This window comes from Copadichromis virginalis, linkage group LG6 (genome assembly GCF_057382275.1).
Source record: "Copadichromis virginalis isolate Kocher_CV1m ecotype Utaka linkage group LG6, C_Virginalis_male_GT1.1, whole genome shotgun sequence".
NCBI lineage: Eukaryota > Metazoa > Chordata > Actinopteri > Cichliformes > Cichlidae > Copadichromis > Copadichromis virginalis.
The window spans coordinates 12,172,685-12,189,733 of record NC_140623.1 but is presented as its reverse complement, the minus strand read 5'-3'; the positions used below and the strand labels follow the sequence as shown (position 1 = coordinate 12,189,733).

The window sequence follows — 17,049 nt, the reverse complement described above, 5'->3', positions numbered from 1 at the left end:
AGCGACTCTACTTCCTCTGCAAACTGAGAAGCACAAGAGATTCAACCCCCATTATGAGCACCTTTTACAGAGGCACAGTTGAGAGTATCCTCACCAGCTGCATCACTGTGTGGTATGACTCCTGCACTGGGTTCTGCAGGAAAAAATGACAATGCACCTGCCTCATTTGGAAGGTCGTCTCCATTACAGGTGACCCCACTCATCCCTTCAGCAGCGTCTTCAGTTTGCTGCCATCAGGAAGGATACTGAAGAGCCTCCGGGCCAGAACACACAGACTGAGAGACAGCTTTGTCCATCGGGCTGTCAGGATGCTGATCATCTCTGAATTGAGAAGGGGGGCCCAAGGGTACATCTTTCGCCATCCTACAATGCTATGATTGTAGCCATTCCCCACTTTCTGTGAATGGTACTCATGGCCATTCTTCAGTAGGCTTTGATTAGTTGTCATTGATCAATGCTCATAAGAATTTGCATACTAACAATCATGGAACTAACCCCCCAGCACTTTGTTCATTCAGTGGTGCTAGTTTCTTCCCTATGCAAATGTACTGTTTATAAGGTTGGGGAAACCTGCAGTCAGCTGAGACTGAAGAAGTCACTTGGATGAGTGACGAAACGTTTCTCCAACTGAAAATGTCCAGATAAACAGAATCAACCTTTTGGGATTTACTTACCTGGATGATTAAGCACGCATCAAGATGTTATTTTATTAAAAAGTTTAAAATGTTAGCAGAAAAAACAAACATTTTTGCAGCACAAACCAGCACAAACATTTGACATCAATTTTGTTTGATTCCATTAATGTGGGGGGGGCTGGTTGACCTCTGTTGACCTCTAGAAATTTTTGTTAATTTCTTCAAAATGATAGCGGCACAAACAAAAATTTTTGCAGCACAAACCAGCAGAAACGCAGCACAAATGTAGCACAAACGTTTAACAACAATTTTGTTGGATTTGGGTAATGTGGGGGGGCTGGTTGACCTTTTGACCTTTACCTTTTCATTAATATATTTAAAACAGAAGCAGCACAAACAACAATTTTAGCAGCACAAACCAGCACAAACATAGCACAACTGATTGACACCCATTTTGTTTGATTTAATTAATGTGAGGGGGGGGCTGGTTGACCTCTTATGACCTCTAGTAATTTTTATTAATATCTTTAAAATGATAGCAGCACAAACGAAAATTTTTGCAGCACAAACGTAGCACAAACGTTTGATACCACTTTTGTTGGATTTGAAGAAGGTGGGGGGGGGGGGGGGGGGGGGCAACTTCACTCACTGGAAGACTGCAATTGACTCACACTCTCTAACTACACAAACAGACTGCATGAATTCAGATACCACCATGTAGTATTTCATTTATTATGCTGTAGTAACAAGTGGTACACTTACTGGGAATGATATTGGCAATGGTTGACTGATATTTGCAACATCTGCAAATTGTAAATATCATGTCAAAAATAGAAACATTTTAACTTAGACTAAACAAATGCCTAATGGCAGCTAACAAGCATCTGTTGGTGGCAAGCTTGTTAGCACTGACATCGTCATTGTGGCTGATGATATTTTGTACTTATGCAACAGCTTTTGGTGGATTTTTTTTCTCTACAGCTCTTATAGATAACCATTTCCCGGTAGTTCAATTCTGTTGAATTGTCTGTTTAGCTATCAGTTATGCTCATCAGTTCCAGTTGCCCTTATGGTGCAATCTGATGATATCAGTCCATGTACCTGAGGAGGAATATAGTAGCACAGTTTTCAGCGTGGATATGAAAACTACTTTTATTTTTCTTGTAGAAAAAGTTCTCTCTCACAAGTAACTTTGTAACATAGGCATGTGTGCATATATGGAGTATGAGCATCAGAATGATGCATACATAGCTGATAGTTGAATATGAGGTATTATTGTTGTGTTTTTCATGTGATGACTGCTAAGCAGGAGCATTCATGATGACTTATATGTTTCTTTTTATCTCAGTTCACATTAAAGGGACAAGCTGTGTGTCATTTTATTTGTTTATTTGCTGAAAACGTCTTCAATAAAGGAGCCCTCTCTCAACTTCAGATGCATTTTATGAATGGACACATTCTTCAAGACGGCATGCTGACATCCATTTTGAGGTCCCAAAAAAGAAAAATGTGAATAAAAATATCATAAAAGTAAAAACAAAAAACAATATGGTAGGATTCAAATTTAGAATTTTTGAGTATTTTATCAAGTGTGCTATAAAGAATTAACTACTGAGTTAATAAATTGTAGTTGCATTTTATTAAATTTATGACAGCAGCCATGCCTGCCCTGTAAGCATCCTGACAGATTACTGCCTGCTGTTTCATGTCAAAGCACTGTGCAGATATCATTTGGGGCCAGGGGAATTTTTCCAACCTCAGAAACGAGTGTCATATTTTGCAGTGAGTTTGCATTTCCAGGTAGGTCAGCCCTGGGCAACATTTACTTTGTATATTCATTTTGATTTCTTTGTTCTCTTTAGTCATGCAATAAAAATCAGATAAGGGCAGCCTGACGTCTACTTCGATCACACAAACATTACATAGAAGTAAGTCGTGGATAGGTACGGACTTTGAGCTTTACTTTACTTCATTACATATTTATATTTATTACATAAAATTATACTACAGTATATTTCAAAATAACTAACCAGTCAAATGTGACACGTTTGTGATCTTTAGAATCCCCGTACAGCGTACAAACAGAGGCAACCACATTTTAAGCACAACTTTAAAAATAAAAACATTTTATAAAAGTTTGGCCTTATTTGACCCGAAGAAGAGATCAGATGCCCATATTATTCCCTAAAGGTATACTGTATATACTGTGAATTTAAACAATGGCAGTAAGAAACCGTTTTCGATACCTCTGCACGAATGATCAGTTTCATCAAAACCTTCTAGGAAAGAATTGAGAAATAGCAGAATATTTTTTGACATATAGTCTTTGTTTAGGTTCCCCATACAAATATTTAGTACGGGTTTGTATATTTCATTTTTAAAACGTTAATTAAAACACTAAATACATACATTTAGGATACTTTGTTTCTAATTGTAGTGTTTGGAAAATCCTCACAAGCGAACAGTTGGAAGTGTTTGGAGTGAAAAATATCAATTGTTAGAAATTTGTTCTAAATATAATTTCAAGATGATTTCCTGCCGACTGAGTTCATTGCGAATAAGCGGAAGAGACTGGATTGACGCGGGCGGTGCTCAGACTCGGCGTGACTTCAGGTAAACTCTGCACTGGGAGGTCCCCTGTCTGCGACCACACCGTTTAGGAACTCTTTGGAGTTTATCTGCGTAAAATCTGTTTATAAAGACAAAAGCGTAGAAGACCGCTTTTCACAAACAAGCGGATGGAAATCAAGGAACAACGCAACCTACGTGGGTTTCCCGTGTTGAATAAACTTTCCATCCACGCTTTACTTCGTGCTCCGATTTAATGCCCAACAAAAACAGGTGAGCACAGAATGATGTTATTACGTGAAAGGATTATTCTGGAATAAAGAAAAGTTCTCCTGATAAGACAAAGTCGGCTTGCATGCTTCGAGAAATTTCACCGAACGCGGAAATGATGGCTAAACGCCTACATTTATGGTGTCTGTAGTTTTTCCGTCTGCATAGCGGTTTCCGTTTGATCAGCAAACGTAGAGGGGGATTCACAAACGGCACACACTGCCGGTGTTCTGGAGAACAGGGCAATTCTAAATGTTAGCTGCACGAGGCTGGACACGGATGACCCATATGTAGGTCGAATGCTGATTGATTGATAAGTGGGCCGGAATAAGGAAGATCAACACAGATCTAAAAGTACAGCATGAAATGCACAGGCAGTGGTGGAGTGCATATTTTTTCATTGTTTTTGAACCCTCTTTTTCGCTTCTGTTTTTTGTTTGTTTGGACATCACTCATCTGTGCAGCTAGACTAACACTACACGTTGACTTCCTCATTGGAGTGTGGTGATCTCTAAAATGGGAAAAAGGCCAAGAGTTGCTCCTAGGCTTAATATTTTGTTATAAACAGCGAAAACAAGCAGAACTATTGTACACATCTGATTACCACAGTTTTCAAGTGTTATATTACAAGTGGAAGTGTTCTCTGCATTACACTCTATGAGTGTCTGTAGACTGCTTTCTGTCTACATCCGCTCCAGCATAAAACAAGTTATCAGGTTCAGTAGCCCATGTAAAACATTTCACTGAACCTAAAATACAGAATCTTTAACAGTGTACTCTGGACAGGGGCGTTTTTAGCGTTTTTAGCCCATTTCTGGCTAAAGCACCCCCAAAGATTTCTTACTTTTTTGACAATATTTGGTACAGGATATTGTCTTTTTTGTGTGTGTGATACACTACAAAAAATATAGAAAGCATGCAGTACTTGGTTGAGATGTAATATTTTAACAACAAAAGTATAGATACCCCCCTCCCAAAATGGTTTGTTCCAGCTCGCCTTGCCCCTGCTCTGGCTCTTGTGCCCTACGTGGTGTGCGATATTGCATATTTTGGTATCGATCCGATACCAAGTAAATACGGGCCAGTATCGCCGATACCATTACCGATACTTTTCAATAAATAAGGTGGATGCCTCATTGAATTGCTAAATCACAATTAATTTTCATGACCTTAAGTGTTTTTTGTGATTTTTTTCCTTTTGTATTATTAATTACTTAAAACCCAGGACATAATTAGGAGAAATCATTTATTTATAATTAAATAAAAAAATGCTTTATTATTGTGGCGGGCCATGGTCTGCGATGCTGCTGCAGAGGAGATGGACTCACCTTCACTGCATCTACAATGATGCCTCACCGGCTTAAAACCTGTGCGCTGCTTGTGCTGTTGTTGTTTTTGGTGTTGATGTGTACAGCTGGCAGCAGGATGGCTGCAGCCATTAAATGTAGGCTACAGTTACAGCAACCGGGTGATCACTGTAAGGGTGGACAGCGCACGGCTTGGGGTGAGCCGGAGGCTGGCGCGCCAGCGGGACCTGCCAAGCTGGAGATGAAGGTCGAGGTGCGCGGGGGTCCTGCCTGGCCCTGAATGCTGTCCGCCCAGCTGCCTCTGAGCCCTGGCTCACTTCCACTGCTGCTGCGCCGCCGCTGCTTGCCACATGGGTGGCCATCAGGCCAGCTCCCGGGCTTCCGCTGGAGTCGCGGGCGACCACCAGAGTGAACACTTCCCTGTCGCTGGGCCGGGGCATGGGGCGCCGATGGTCCGGGCCGATTCCCTCGCCTGCTCGCGGGGTGGGGTGAAGCGGGCGATGGGGGTATGTGGCAGGGCGTGTTCTGTGATGCCGCTGCAGGTTTGGTGGTGGTGATGTGTACGGCTGCCAGCGGGAGAGCTGCAGCGGTTGAATGAACTGTTACAGCAACCGTGTGATTATTGAGCGCAACACCGAAATATAAGGGGGGGGGAAGCAAAGTGTTTACTGCTGACACAGGAGCGGCGAGTCCAGCGACCTGGCTGTTTCGTTTTTGCCGAAAGCACAGCATAGCATAGCAAACAAGCAGAACTGTCAAACAAAACATAACATAAAAGAATCGATCTAACCAGGCTAGTATCGATCCGATACCGATCCCGACTTGGGATTGATACTATCGATATTTGGATCAATCCGCCCACCACTAGCCCTCACTGCCAGACCGATAGTCGCTGAGATGCAGAGGAGCGGAGGTGTAAGTGCCTGCCTTAAAACAGGACATATTAGCTGCATTTAACCTTCAGTTACTCTTTATATAGTTAGGTAGGAGTCAGACCATGTTTCTTTTTAGCTGAAAAACATTACACCCGAGTAACCTGCAGTGTTGAAAACGTGTTTTCCGATGATGTTTGCTACCCTACAATCCGTCCTGCTCTGTAGTAAAATAAGCGACAGTTGACGGTCCTGTTGCTCCCATTGAAATGTATAAAGCCTATTTAAAATCTAAAACTTAAAAGTGTCTGTAGCCTGCTGTTGTTACCACTGTCCTGTTTGAAAAGGAATGAGAGAAGCCGGTTATTTTGTCATATGTGCCGATATTAAACCCAAGGTACTTATCAGCTAACTGACTGCATTCCCATTAGCCTTAACTCCTGTTGTGTGTGTGTGTACAGAGAGACAGTCACGTTCATAATGGATATAAGGAAGTTTTTTCAAAAAAGTAGCCACATTTAGTTAAAAGTGTAAGATCAAATTATCCGTCAATAAAGGATAATGTTGGATCAGTGTTTCAGTATTTATATCTTTTATTAGATGTTCATGTGTTTGGTTATTTGCCTTTTGGTTGAAAGTACATTGAGAAGGGACTTTAATAGTGATTTCAATAGTATTTTTTTCATATTAATTTAACTTTTTTCATTCAATACAATCTATTTGTGTATGATTGTCAGTCCAAAGAGGGAGAGAGGAAAGAGGGGAACGTGAGGAGAAAGTACAAGGTCAGGAAGAACCAGGTAAGAAAACAGACAGGGAACAGTGACAGGCAAAACAGAAACTGTTAAACTGCTTGAGAGAGTTGACCACGAAACAGTGATAGATTTTCCAACCTCAAGGTGAGGCGACATAGGTTAAAATGATATAAAAAATCTGCAGAGCCATATTAGTAGTATCTGCAGTAAAGAGCTTTTCATACATTGTACCATAGGCACAGTTGTCTCCATTTTTATAATTTTTTTAATTAATATTTTGTACATTTCAAGGACTCTTCTATTTTTGGAGTGTATTTTTTATGTATCTGTATTATATTATACATACACTTTAAAAGTGAATCTCTGTCCAAAAAATGCATTCAGTTTACTTTTTACTCACTGTGAGCATCATTCATTATTCTCCCCCAGTAATTAAGGTTAGGATATGTATTTTTTTTTTATTCCAATTAGGGCTGGGCGATATGACCCAAAATTCATATCTCGATATTTTTTAGCTGGATGGCGATATAAGATATATATCTCGATTTTTTTTTTTAAGCCATAAAGTAAGAACAAAAAGAGAGTTCTTAGTCAAAGCTGTGTCCCAGATGTCACACAGGCACTTTTATTAACATACAGCACAGATGTACATGAAAAATTACTCAAAATTAAATTATGAGAATTCATTAAATAATAATGCTCCATAAATAAAAGAAAACAAGGTTGTTTTTGTGCTAAACAAAGAGCTCACAATTGTGCAGTCAAAATGTAAACTAAAAGACGCTGAGCGTAATAACAAAGACAGATTTCACAGCTGCTCTGTTCCCAAGTTTTACTGTGTGACTGATAGCCTGGAGTTTGAAATCCGCTTCATAACCACCTCTCTTACAGGTGCCATTTATGGTCCTTATACACACACAATACGGTAATATTACGTTGATGCACAGTACGTATCACTCCGCGAAGCTCCTCGGTAGCCGTAATGCGCCGACAATCTATCAAGCGGTGCAGCTCCGTAGCTTACCAAAGTCGTACTCAAACATTTTTGACAGATTGCTGAGCGCCGTGTACCACATAAAATCGGTTCGCGGCCATCAAGCACAACCAGAATTCATACATAAGGCGCGCTATCAACTTTTGAGAGAATGAAAGGATTTTAGGGTTAGCGCTGTTAGCTCGTTAGCATGTTTAGCTCGTTAGCACGTTGACGCCGTCCAGCCCCACGCATGGGGCGATGCGCAGTAACTCGTTAACGGAGATTTGCCGTGTCCGTCTTGTCGCTGCCTGCACGTGAAGCGATGGGGGAGGAGGGGGAGTTGTCTTCAGTGAAGGCGAGGCGGAGTAACGTTGCGTAGAGACAAAAGTGGACGAAAGAGAGGCAAACTTGCGGCTCCACAACTATAATTATAACGTAACATAGACTATATCGATATAAAGGATATTGTCACATCTTATATCTCGTATAAAAATATATCGATATGTTTTAAAAACTCGATATATCGCCCAGCTCTAATTCCAATCCATTTTTCTTTTGCAGCATTTAAATAACCTTTGTCAGATTTGATGGTTTTGATACAGACTTTTCAAAAAACTGTTTTGGTTTTCTTTCACAAATGTGGGGATTAGATTTTTTTTTAGAATTGAATATTGATTTATTGATTAGCATTCAAATATCTCAGTGAAAACAGAATAAAGATCTACCACAAAGCAAGAAACCAAGACAAGGCTAATGAAAAGGTATTGGCTGAAGCATATGCTTATTAAATTGTGTTAAAATGTACAAAACAGTGATCTCATGTTTTGAGACTTGATGAATTTAAGAATCTTATTATTTAATAAAGAAATTTGCAGACTTGCACAGAGATGGTAAAATGATGATGACTGATAACGAAGACGAAGACAACAGTTGATGAGGACAGGGAGGAACAGGGGTTTAAATGCACCAAGGAGACAATCAGAGAGAACTCGGGACAACTGGAGACATTTAGGGATACAGGGACTGACAGAGACAGGGAAGAAGTCTCATTGTGACAAGTAAAGTTTATCTTGCTTGGCTGGGCAGCTCTCCTGGTGCTCAGCACCCCCAAAGCCCTGATCCTAGAATCGCCCCTGACTCTGGATGTTGCTTCTGTATTGACTGTTAAGATATTTGACTTCATAAATGAATGGCAAGGGTAGAGGGTTTTTAGAAATTGCCAAAGCTTTCTGAGTCATTATCTACCGCGTATGTTGCAAAAAAAATTTTCCGAATGTGACCCTGCCCTGTAACATAGAGATGTACTGAATGTGTTTTGGTTTTGTGAAAAATTAGTTTTCAAAAAAGAAACTGTGAAATACATGAAGTTGACATCAAGTGACGATGAGCTGGTCCTGATGTTTCTGAACCAGAAAAGGAAGAAAGAGATTCTGGCTATGTCTAGTTCTCACCAGAAGCAACCATCAAACCATGAGATTTTCATCTGAGGAGGCAAACAAATAGGTTCAGTGAGCCGATTGACCCCGAATCGCGTCTAGCTGTGTGTCTGAGTTAAAATAGAATTATTTCCGAATTGTATATTCAACACGATGAGCGCATTTGTTGCCAAGTGCAGTGGTCTGATTAGGTTAAAGCTGTTTATTCATGTCCAAAAAAAAAAGATAAATGTCAAAACATTGTTCTGTGTGAATGGCTGCAAGAAAGAAAATAGGTGAGGCCCAAATAAATTTTTAACAAGAAATATTCACACAAATATTACACATCTGGTGTGTAAAGGCCTTTTGATAGCGAATTTGGATAGGTAACTGAGGATAGATCTGCACAGCAGTCCCACCTGACTGCTGTTTTGAGCTTTTCAAGGGCCAGCCACTCAGAAAGGTAAGCGTGTCCTTGAGAGCAATGGAAACAACTTCTTTCAGACATTAGATTAATTGGGTGACCACACTAAGGCCCAGTACGAAACAATTATTTGAACTGTGAATCATGCGGCGCTCCTTTATCACATTGAGAGTAGGGGCATGCATCGATCAGTAAATCAACAGCTTTGCTTCTATGAGCGGCCGTCTCGTGCCAAACGGGTGCAACGTCTGCATTGCTGTTGCTGTGGCACCAAAACTGTTTGTCAGGCTCCCACTTTCTTCACTTGTGAACAAGACCCAGAGATACTTGAACTCCTCCACTCCCGGGCAGTGACTCGTCCCTGACCCGGAGTGGGCAGTCTGGCCTTTTCCTACTGAGGACCATGTTCTCAGATGTGGAGGTGTTGATTGTCATTCACACTTAGCTGTGAACCCCTCATGAAGCCTGCAGAACCACATTCTCTGCAAAAAGCAGATATGAGAAATTGAGGGCTACAAAGCTGGAAGCCTTATGACTTTAGTCAAAGGAGCTTGCAAAGAAAAGCGTCTGGACTTCTTTAAGTTACTTGAAGACGTTTCACCTCTCATCCGAGAAGCTTCTTCAGTTCTAAGGTCAAATGGTGGAGAGTCCCAGATATAAACCTAGTGGGAGTATCCCCCCACAGAGGGACAAAGGACCCCCTGATGATCCTCTAATCGCCTGAGACAAGGTGTGAAACTGGGTGTGGGTCCCAATCAGCCAGAGTTTCGGGTGTGTTCATTGTGCAACCTGGCCCCACCTTATCATGCGAATTCCTGAGATCAGATGGCCCAGGAAGTGAGTGGGCGTTAAGTAACTTAAAGAAGTCCAGACGCTTTTCTTTGCAAGCTCCTTTGACTACGATGACCTGGATGACTGAGAACCTTCACAGACCTTATGACTTTAATTCTGTTATTTATTAATTTGTGTATTGCTGTGTTATCAGAATACGTGCTGTACAAGTTCTCGCGATAAAATATGTTTCCTTTCTCTGTAGTTTTCATGGACAAGAAGAGGCACCTAAAAGGCATCTTCATTTGCATTGCAGCAGCAGTGATTTTCATCTTTTTCTATCTCAATTCCAACAAAGTGGTTAGGAACATTCCTTATCAACCAGCATCAGCAGAGCCACGTTGGGAGGATCCAGGACCATATCATGTGGCCTACCCACGAAACTACAAATTCATCATGGATGACACGCCTACATGTAGGACCACAACTCCTTTCCTTATTCTGATGGTTCCTGTTGCACCCGGTAATGTGGCAACTCGGGATGCCATCCGGCAGACGTGGGCAAATGAGAAGCTGGTTCTGGGTCAGCAGGTAGAGACTGTCTTCATAGTGGGCCTCCCTGGTGGAAGTGATGCTAAACATCAGCAAGAGAAGCTTCAGCAGGAGAATCAGCTGTACCATGACCTGATTCAGAGCAACTTTCAGGACAGCTACTATAATCTGACTATCAAGACTATGGTCATGCTGGAGTGGCTGGCTGCACACTGTACTAAGGCTTCCTTTGTCATGAAGATCGACTCCGATGTTATACTCAATGTCCCGAATCTGGTGAAACTGTTGGTGGATCCTAGCACAGCTAAGCAAAACTATATGACTGGGCTGGTTTGGTGGCATAGTCCTGTTTTAAGGAACCCATTTATAAAGTTCTACATGCCTCGATCTGTGATTGCTGAATCAGAGTACCCCCCGTATCCGCTCGGCTTTGCCTACGTCATGTCACTAGACCTTCCTGGGAAGATCTTGGGAGTGTCACCTCAGATCAAACCGATCTACATTGAAGATGCTTACCTCGGCATGTGTCTGAAACGCCTGGGCGTATCTCCTACTGACCCTCCAGAAGAAACAATGTTTCTTGTCAATCCCAGCCATTCTCTGAGCAGCTGCAGTCTTTCAAAGCTGATCGCTTCGACAACAACAAGCATCTTGCAAATGAATGACTACTGGGAGAGGATCAAACGGGGAGTTCAGTGCTGAAGGTTTTCCAAAAAGAGTGAGAACCTGAATTTGGCTAATGGATAAAACAAAAATGAAATATTGCGTATTTATTATGTGGCAAAATGGAGATACTTTTGTTACATCTTGCCAAATCTGATGATTAGGCCAAGTTAACAGAATTATTTTTCTCTAAAAAAAAAAAGAAATAATAATAATAATTACAAGTTAGAACTTTGTGTTTGGTGATATTGAAATATTGCTAAATTGGCAAGAGATGAAATGATACTGTTCTCAACTTTTTATTGGAATCAATCAGGCCTTCTTTGTCCTCAGCTCAAGTAACAGATGTTTAATTTACTTTTATGTCCTCTTGTATTTACCTTCTCCACCTCTTTTGTGTTTCTGTACTTTTTACCCTCCGGCCTGTGTTCGTCTTTATATTTGTTGTTATGGTATGGTTTGATATTTGCTGTAGAACTTCCAACTGACGAGATGATAAGATGACATTACTGTGCAGTTGCTTTAACAATAGCTAAACATCCAAATGACCACAATCCATAATTGTTAATGAAGTGTACTGTTTTGCTATGGTATTTTGTTATGATGTAGTCGACTACTTAAGTATATTGTAATAGCCCTGCGCTGTTTTGATGTTTGTTTTAATGTGTATATTTACTATAGATTGTGCATGTTGTTGATTCTTTTTTTTCTTTTCATTTGTTTGCTTGTTTTTTGTTTGTTTGTTTGCATTGTAAACCAGCTTAGGATATAAAAGCTGTGGTGTGTTTCTTAGAGACAAGTTTTTTACATGGACTATGTCAAACTAAACTGATCTAAACTAAACTATGGGGCATGTATGATCCTGATGTGATGCAATATACGAAATGTACCATGACTGTAAAGAAAAAAAATTGGCCAGTACTGTGAATTCTACAGTTGTAGTTTGTCATAGTTCCACAAGATGGACGACTTTGATTCTATAAAATTTAAGCCACAAGTATGTTTAACGTGCTGCATATTTTTTAACCTCACTGCTTTAAATGTATGATCTAAGCTTCCTTCAAAACACAAAATACTAAAATATTATATTTAAAAAACAAAACAAAACAACAACCTCATGTAATACCTTCCAATAACAATCAGTCGCTGATAGGATTGGTGTGCTGGGCCGGGCGGACTGCTTGTCTAAACCCCAGAGTGAAGGAGAACATCTCCTGTGTCTGGGTGCTAATTGCCCCTATGGGGGTGTTGGTGCTTGACCTGGGAGTATAGAGTGTTTATGGGTAGTGTGAGTGTACAGTATTCATTTCTGCATGTCTTGATGTTGGGTGTGTGAGGAAGGGGAATGCATGTGTGTGGCTGTTTGTCTATGTCTGTGTCAGGTCTGGTCTTACACTCCACCTCTCTTAGAACATCTCAGGCTCCCCCAGGAGCTAAAAGCACAGGGTTGTCCCTGCGGTGGTCCTCCTGGAGCTTTCATGGTGTGGTGGGCTTCTCCATGCCTTCTTCAGATGTTGGTGGGCGGGACTGTGGCTCCCCACATACACTGTTAGACAGTTACAGTGGGAAACCTTATGAACACAAGCACACTCCTGCATGGCAAGACATGTTCACACAGATGTACAAGCAGGTACTCACAGACACATGTCATCTTGGGCTGCTGCTGCCTCTAAAAATATCTTTTATTATTAGTACTTTGTTCAGTAACAACATCACTGTTATTTATGTTGGTAGTTGCTCTGGTTTCTCTGCTCCCCCCTGCCTCTTCTCAACAACTGGCATTTTTTCTCTCTCTCTCCCTCTCTGTTAACTTTCTCCCCAACTTAACTTTCTTTCTTTTTGTCTTTTCCCGTCCAGGTCTCTTTACTATTATACCATAGAGGATGGTATCAAAGGCTTTAGTTAAGACTGAGAAATAAAAATTGCATTCACATTTGCAGTTTTGTCTTCAAAAACTGCAGCATAAAAGTAGCTGGAAACATGCAACAGAAATTGGCAGTACTAAAGAGGCTGAACACAATAGCTGTGGGCTGTGTTCACCTGGATTGTACTTACATCATTAAGGAGGTGCATATCAAGTTGTTCCATAGGTTATAGCGCAGGATTTCAGAGGAGTGTTGATATGAGGCAGATTTCCCACTGAAGCATAAATCTTCAGTATCAGTGAGCTTAGAGATTTTCAGCTCTAACTCAAATGTTGTGAAGCTGTGCACTTTGTTAACAATGGCAAAGAAAGATGATATAACTCACCACTTTTATCTTTCTTGTCTTTTTAGGGAACTTGTCCAGAGCATCTTTCCACAGAAGAAGATCTTATTTCATTCCTGGTTTCAGCTCCTGCTTCTATTTTGTGTTTTGGCCTTAGGCTTGTGTTACACCCTGTCCAGCTGCCCGCTGTCACTATGGCAGAGCTTCCCACTGCAGGAACAATACCAGTGGTTTTTAAACCAGAACAGTAGGGTTAATGCACCTGCTTACCGCATTCATCCCAAAAACAAAGTTATATTAAACAAAACCACTGAACCTTCGACTGTGCGATCTACCTCCCTCCAGTACCACCAAGCCTATCCACGCAACTACCATTTTCTTATGGATAACACAGAGGTTTGCAAGAACAAGATCCCATTCCTGGTTCTCATGGTTCCAGTGGAACCAAAAAATGTGGCAGCTCGGGACGCGATCCGCCAGACATGGGGCAAAGAAAACATAGTTCAGGGTGAGGTGGTACTCACTTTATTTATGTTGGGTGTCTCTAGAGAAGATGATGTTGAGAAGCTCAAACAGGAAAATTTGCAGCACCATGATCTGATCCAGAGTGACTTCACAGACAGTTATCTAAACCTAACAATCAAAACCATGGTGATCATGGACTGGCTAAGTACACACTGCCCTGCAGCAGCCTATGCCATGAAGATTGACTCTGACATGTTTCTGAATGTTGACAATCTAGTAATCATGCTAAAACAGCCGGGCATCCCCAAGACAAACTACCTGACAGGGATGCTTATGTGGAACAGACCAGTCGTTCGTTCCAAGAACTCCAAGTGCTATGTGCCTGAGGAATTGTATCCAGAGCCTGAATACCCGACCCACACACTGGGTATGGGATATGTCTTTTCTAATGATCTTCCAGAGAAATATGTGGAAATTTATTTATTTGTATATTTTAAATGTGATTTAGGGTTACTGGGTTGTAAAGATGAAAGTGAGCTACTGCATTACATTTAAGGTTTTATCAAGAGCAATATGCAGGGAATTTACATTTGCATTGACCAATGGTACCTGGCTCCTCAGTTTCCTGTGGGACATTTTAATACTTGAAACATAAACTACTTGAAGGTATCCCAGGCAAGGTTTAATAAAAACTCTACAACTGATGCTTGTGTTTCAGCCATTTTGGCAGGGTTGACGGACGGGGTGGAGTTGTTTGTACAGCACAAGTTACCACATTACCTGGGGCTATCACCGTTGCCTGTGTGTTTGGTTTCCAGATACCATTAGGGTGCACTTAGGGGTGTGGTTATAATGTAGGCTAGAGGCACAACCTCACAAGCACACACAAAAAAGGGGTGAGAGGGGAGAAACAAACAGACAAATCCACTACAACTACTGATGCATTAGTGAAAGAATTCAGCACTTCACTTACTTCTTAAGGGTATGCGGAGCATTTTGAGAAAAAAAACTTGAAGTTACTTAAATGTGTTTAGAAATAATACAGCTGGGGTTAAGCTTTAAAGTGACTTCTAGTGAAAGGTGTGAATATTTTAAAAGATTATAAGGTTCATTTTACATATTAAATTATATTTAAATTAAATGGACTGTTCTTATTCATTTGAATGTAATTAATATGTTTTTCCAAAACCTGAACGTTTCTCCGGTGGTTGTGAGGAGTGTCATTCACATACTAGAGTCTATGATAATACCACAGTAGAGCACTATCTTGTTTTTTTTTCTATCAGTGGGAAATCTGTGATCCTTAAAAGTCCTTAGAAGACAATTCAATGTGCTGAGCACTTTCAATGCTTTTAGACTATTCCTTTGTTTTAACTGTCTCATTGCATACATCTGTTAACTTCCTCTTGTGTCTTAGTCCGTCCCACCTGAAATAAGAGACACTGGCAGTAAAGAGTCATTAAGTCAAGGTTCACTGTACATCTTAAAGAAAAATGCACCTTAGTACGAGGGTTCTGATCTCAAAGATGGACAGCATTTAAAGGTTAAAATGGACTTGAAGACTGTAATTGATTCACGCTCTCTAATTACACAAACAGACTGCCAGAAACAGACTGCTTCCACCATGTATGTAGTACTTTATTTAGTATGCTGTAGTAATGAGGGATACACTTAGTGGAAATGACATTTGCAATGGTTGACTGGTTATTTGCAACATGTAATGCCTCTGATTATTCAAAAAAAAAAAAAAAAGGCAAAAACTAAGACTAAACACATGCCTATTTACATTTAACAAGATGTAGAATATCAAGTTTTATTCAAGGTCTGAAGTGTTGGGTTTGATGACGCTTGTACATCTTTGCCCACTGTGTAGTCTCATAGCTTTACTGGGCCATGATGGCGATCTTACATTATATAGTTGCAGGCAGATAAAAGAATTGATTTGTTGTTAAAGATAAAGAAAATGTTCTGCATGTAAAGAAAAGCATCTCACTCTCAGTTTGACATTTGTAGACTAATGTGGGCAAAATCTAAATGAAATTTTTTAATGTCATTTTTTTTTTTGCCTGTCTTGTCTGGCAGCTTCTTTGATTTTCGTTAACTGGGACTATAAAAACTCTGCCATCCATGGATGTTACTTTGACATGTACCACCTACCTAAGCATTGTTGCAGACTATTTACACTCTTTAATGCAAAAAGTATTCTGTGATGACCGTGACCTCTTTCAGCAGGATAATGCCAAAAAGGAAAAACGGTATGGTTTGAAGGGAAAAACAAGTTGGAGGTGTTAACTTTGCTTTAATCAAACGCACGACTGTGAATTTGGCCAGTGAGTTTTCCTGTTTTATGTATGTGGGTTTTTTTTGTTTTCTTGTTTGTTTGTTTTTGTTTGTTTTTAAAAAAACAAACAATTGCGCGGATGTCATTTGCTTCCAACGTCAGAAACGGTTATTAGTTTTACACTGACGTTTCCTTGTAGCTCAGAAAACCAGTATTTCAACTACCTGTCAGGTGGGCCACTTACTGCCCACGTCACCCCTACTTGCGACCCGTATATCGACGTGAAGAAATATAATACAATTTGGCACTTGAAGCTACTTTTCTTTTGTTTCTGGGTGTTGAGTGCGATGTCAAAATAAGTTCTTTAAAAAGCAAAAAAAGTATTTAGTATGAAGGCAATATGAGCAGAGAGTACAGACATGTTGAGCGGTTCGCTGTGTTAGTTCAGTGAGAGTTATTTGTAAATAAAGCAATTTTTACTGGCAGTAAAATACGTATGTGTACACTTATATCTTCATTTTTTATTTTTAATACGAACAAAATTATAGCAGAGGTGCTGCCACGTGTCTGGCCAGAACGAGAGCACTAATTTGTTTACTTGGTAGTTCAAAGAAACGCTTCAGTTAGTTAAGAGTGAGAAAAAAAATCTTGCTTTCACGTTTCTAGTTTTGCCTTGTTATACAATATTTGAAAATATTTCAAGTTCAAGTTCAAGTTCAACTTTATTGTCACTTCAACCATATACAGTTTAAAAATACACAGTGAGGCGAAACAACGTTCCTCCAGGAACCAAGGTGCTACAAGACAAGTTAGTGCAAAAAAAATAATAATATATAATATATCTAGTAATAATATTGTGCAAAAGAGCATTTACAGGTTGGTGTGTG

The 17,049-nt window shown here is 40.3% G+C and overlaps 2 protein-coding genes across 2 annotated transcripts; both read left to right on the top strand.

Moving 5' to 3' along the window:
* The first annotated feature begins 3,411 nt into the window (after window positions 1–3,411).
* On the top strand, window positions 3,412–11,439 carry LOC146707359 (beta-1,3-galactosyltransferase 2-like). The gene is made up of 2 exons (XM_085458668.1): window positions 3,412–3,476; window positions 10,259–11,439. Exon 2 carries the CDS (start codon window positions 10,264–10,266, stop codon window positions 11,245–11,247), a length of 984 nt encoding a protein of 327 aa, XP_085314794.1. The 5' UTR covers window positions 3,412–3,476; window positions 10,259–10,263; the 3' UTR covers window positions 11,248–11,439.
* On the top strand, window positions 3,414–15,022 carry LOC146707358 (beta-1,3-galactosyltransferase 2-like). The gene is made up of 2 exons (XM_085458667.1): window positions 3,414–3,476; window positions 13,485–15,022. The coding sequence occupies exons 1-2, from the start codon at window positions 3,460–3,462 to the stop codon at window positions 14,434–14,436; spliced, it is 969 nt and encodes a 322-aa protein (XP_085314793.1). The 5' UTR covers window positions 3,414–3,459; the 3' UTR covers window positions 14,437–15,022.
* The last annotated feature ends 2,027 nt before the right edge of the window (window positions 15,023–17,049 follow it).